We start from the raw sequence: 2,538 nt of genomic DNA, 5'->3' as shown, positions 1-2,538 counted from the left end.
TGTAGCTAACGCCGGTCACTCACCAAGATAGCTGCTCTGTTCTCCACTGGTTCTCCTCACACCACAGCTCCATTTCTCTCCCATGGCCGTTATTTCTTCTAATCCTTGGCTGCTCCTGGTCTCTTGGACGCCTAGCAGGCTCATCATTATAAGGTTGTGGTCCGTCATATGCATTCGAATATTCATGTTCAACTTCTTCTGTGTCGAAACTAGCATTGGGATCCATGTTTATTAATACGTTACACCGGCCGCTCTCCCCCTTGTGTCCCTCGTGTTACGTCACACGCGGGAGGTCACGTGCCGAGGCTTTTTTATGCGGAAGTGAACATTTCTTACAAAAACGACGCCAGATGTCACTGTAGTTTATATTTCTGTATATTTCTTTGAAAATCTAGTGTATTCATCATTTTCCTACACATTTATTCACTGGTGTCTCTAACCTGCAAGTTGCTCTTTAAACCAAGAAACGAAATCTCATTGGCTGGTGTCAATTTCTGACAACGTGATTCGTTCAGATGCGTCACGTGGTGTGCTAAAACACTTCCTGGTTTAGATTTCGCTGGAAATTTAAATCTCAAAATGGCAAAAGAACGGCGAAAAAAACGTTCACAGAGAAGACAACAACAATTGTAACTTAGCAAGGTTATACAAAAAAGAAATGACCCCGAACATGAAAGACCTTCACGGAGTGCGTCGAGGCGCAAGCTGTCCTCCAGAGAGCAGGAGGGCTTAGCTAGCGCCTCGCTGCAATCTGTAAAGGTCCTTTTCTCAAAATGAGTTTTGTCTCCTACTCTGAGTGATAAATGTCCACTTCAGTTGCACGTAGACACACCAAACCTTCCAGTTATATTCCTATCAATATTCTGAAGGCTTTTACAGAAGGGTTTGTTTACATATCATTCATAGCCTGAATTATACAACATTGTTTACCTAAACACATGGTGAGAATTTATATTTTAGGGCTGTTGACAATATTTTCTGATTTAAGGAATGATAAAAAGAGATATCCAAAATCCCTTCTGTAAAAGCCTTAGATTCTAATATGACTACAAAATGAAACAATCATTTTGAACCTGGCTTTATCCAAAGTTCAGATTTCGGTTCCTGAAATGTGTTAAAAGATGCACATATTTAAACTTGCTATCTCAGAAAACTTGTAATACAAAAAACAGTTGCCTTATTGTAAGTAACGAACTGGAGACATTTCTAGCTGATGTCTTTAAGTTAAAAAAAAAACCCTATTCACCTGGGGTGTCTCGCCTTAATACACATTTATAAATATATATATATTATACACTGTGTGTGTGTGTGTGTGTGTGTGTGTGTGTGTGTGTGTGTGTGTGTGTGTGTGTGTGTGTGTGTGTGCGCGCGTGTGCGTGTGCGCGTGCGCGTGTGTGTGTGTGTGGGTGTGTGTTTGCAGTGGTCTCCTGAACATCAGGGTGTGTCCTGTCAGCAGTTCAGAGTCAGGCAGCATCAGAACCAGCCAGAACTCCAGAACCAGAACCCCCCCCTGCTGGGTACACACACACATACACACACACACACACATATATATATATATACATTTATAAATGTGTATTAAGGAGGTGTGTGTGTGTGTGTGTGTGTGTGTCAGAGTGTCCAGGCTGCAGCAGCGTGTTCAGTGTCTCCAGAGGAGGCTGTCTTCACTTCACCTGCTCCCAGTGTCAGCACCAGTTCTGTGGAGGCTGCAGACAGACCTTCAGCCCAGGAGTGGTATGCACTGTTATTATTATTATTGACCTCCATCAGGATTATAAAGACCTCTCGGAAATCTGGCTTTTTCTCAATAATCTTGACTTTTTCTCAAAATCTCAAAATGTTGACTTTTCAATCTCAGGATCCATGTATCTGTGATCCTCTCCAGAATGGAAGTAGTCATCACACACAGAGCATCAACTAGTTCCTGAACAGTGTCCTTCACATGCTGATATCCAAGAGAGGGAGTTCCACAGTCACAAGATGGAGGAATAGAAAGCAGTATTCAATGTTTACTTCAGATTAGCTCCACGTCAGAAATGATCATGCTTGTCATATGTCTCTCTCGATAGAGGCTGAATCATCATGTTAATCACATAGCTATCATATGCCTCAAACAGTCCTGATGCTCTGCTAGGTCATCACACATCCTGTCATGTTCACAGCTACAGTTGATACCTTTGTTAGCATGTTGCTCTCATGTTGGAAGAGGACATTCAGGATTTTCCCAACAGTTATCTATTTATTGTTGTTGTTGTTGGTGTTGGTGTTTTTAGATTATTATTGTGTCTTCAGGCCTGTAGGTTCTCCACTTCCTGTGGGGGGAGGGGTCTGCACGCCCATCACCCCCGAGACTGTCTGTATCACCTGAGAGACTGGAGAGTGTCCCGCCTCCTGCTGCTGCTGCAGGTACACACGTACACACGTACACACACACACACACACACACACACACACACACACACACACACACACACACACACACACACACACACACACACACACACACACATTAACCTGAAGTAATGAAGGTGTGTTCAG

General features: G+C 43.1%; 1 protein-coding gene across 15 annotated transcripts in view; it reads left to right on the top strand.

Moving 5' to 3' along the window:
• The window catches only part of LOC307018348 (E3 ubiquitin-protein ligase RNF31), a 41,034-nt gene that overhangs the window by 31,091 nt on the left and 7,405 nt on the right, over positions 1-2,538 (top strand). For all 15 annotated transcript variants that reach the window (XR_013802417.1, XR_013802418.1, XM_079648569.1 and 12 more), the window contains 3 exons: positions 1,421-1,517; positions 1,616-1,734; positions 2,293-2,406. Coding sequence is in view for 13 of the 15 variants with exons in the window: in XM_079648569.1 (XP_079504695.1) it covers positions 1,421-1,517; positions 1,616-1,734; positions 2,293-2,406 (330 nt within the window). In the remaining 2 variants the exon portion in view is untranslated. The remainder of the gene's footprint in view (positions 1-1,420; positions 1,518-1,615; positions 1,735-2,292; positions 2,407-2,538) is intronic.

This window comes from Notothenia rossii (assembly GCF_949606895.1).
Source record: "Notothenia rossii genome assembly, chromosome: 9".
In the NCBI taxonomy this organism is placed as follows: Eukaryota; Metazoa; Chordata; class Actinopteri; order Perciformes; family Nototheniidae; genus Notothenia; species Notothenia rossii.
This window is presented reverse-complemented; position numbering and strand designations above follow the sequence as displayed.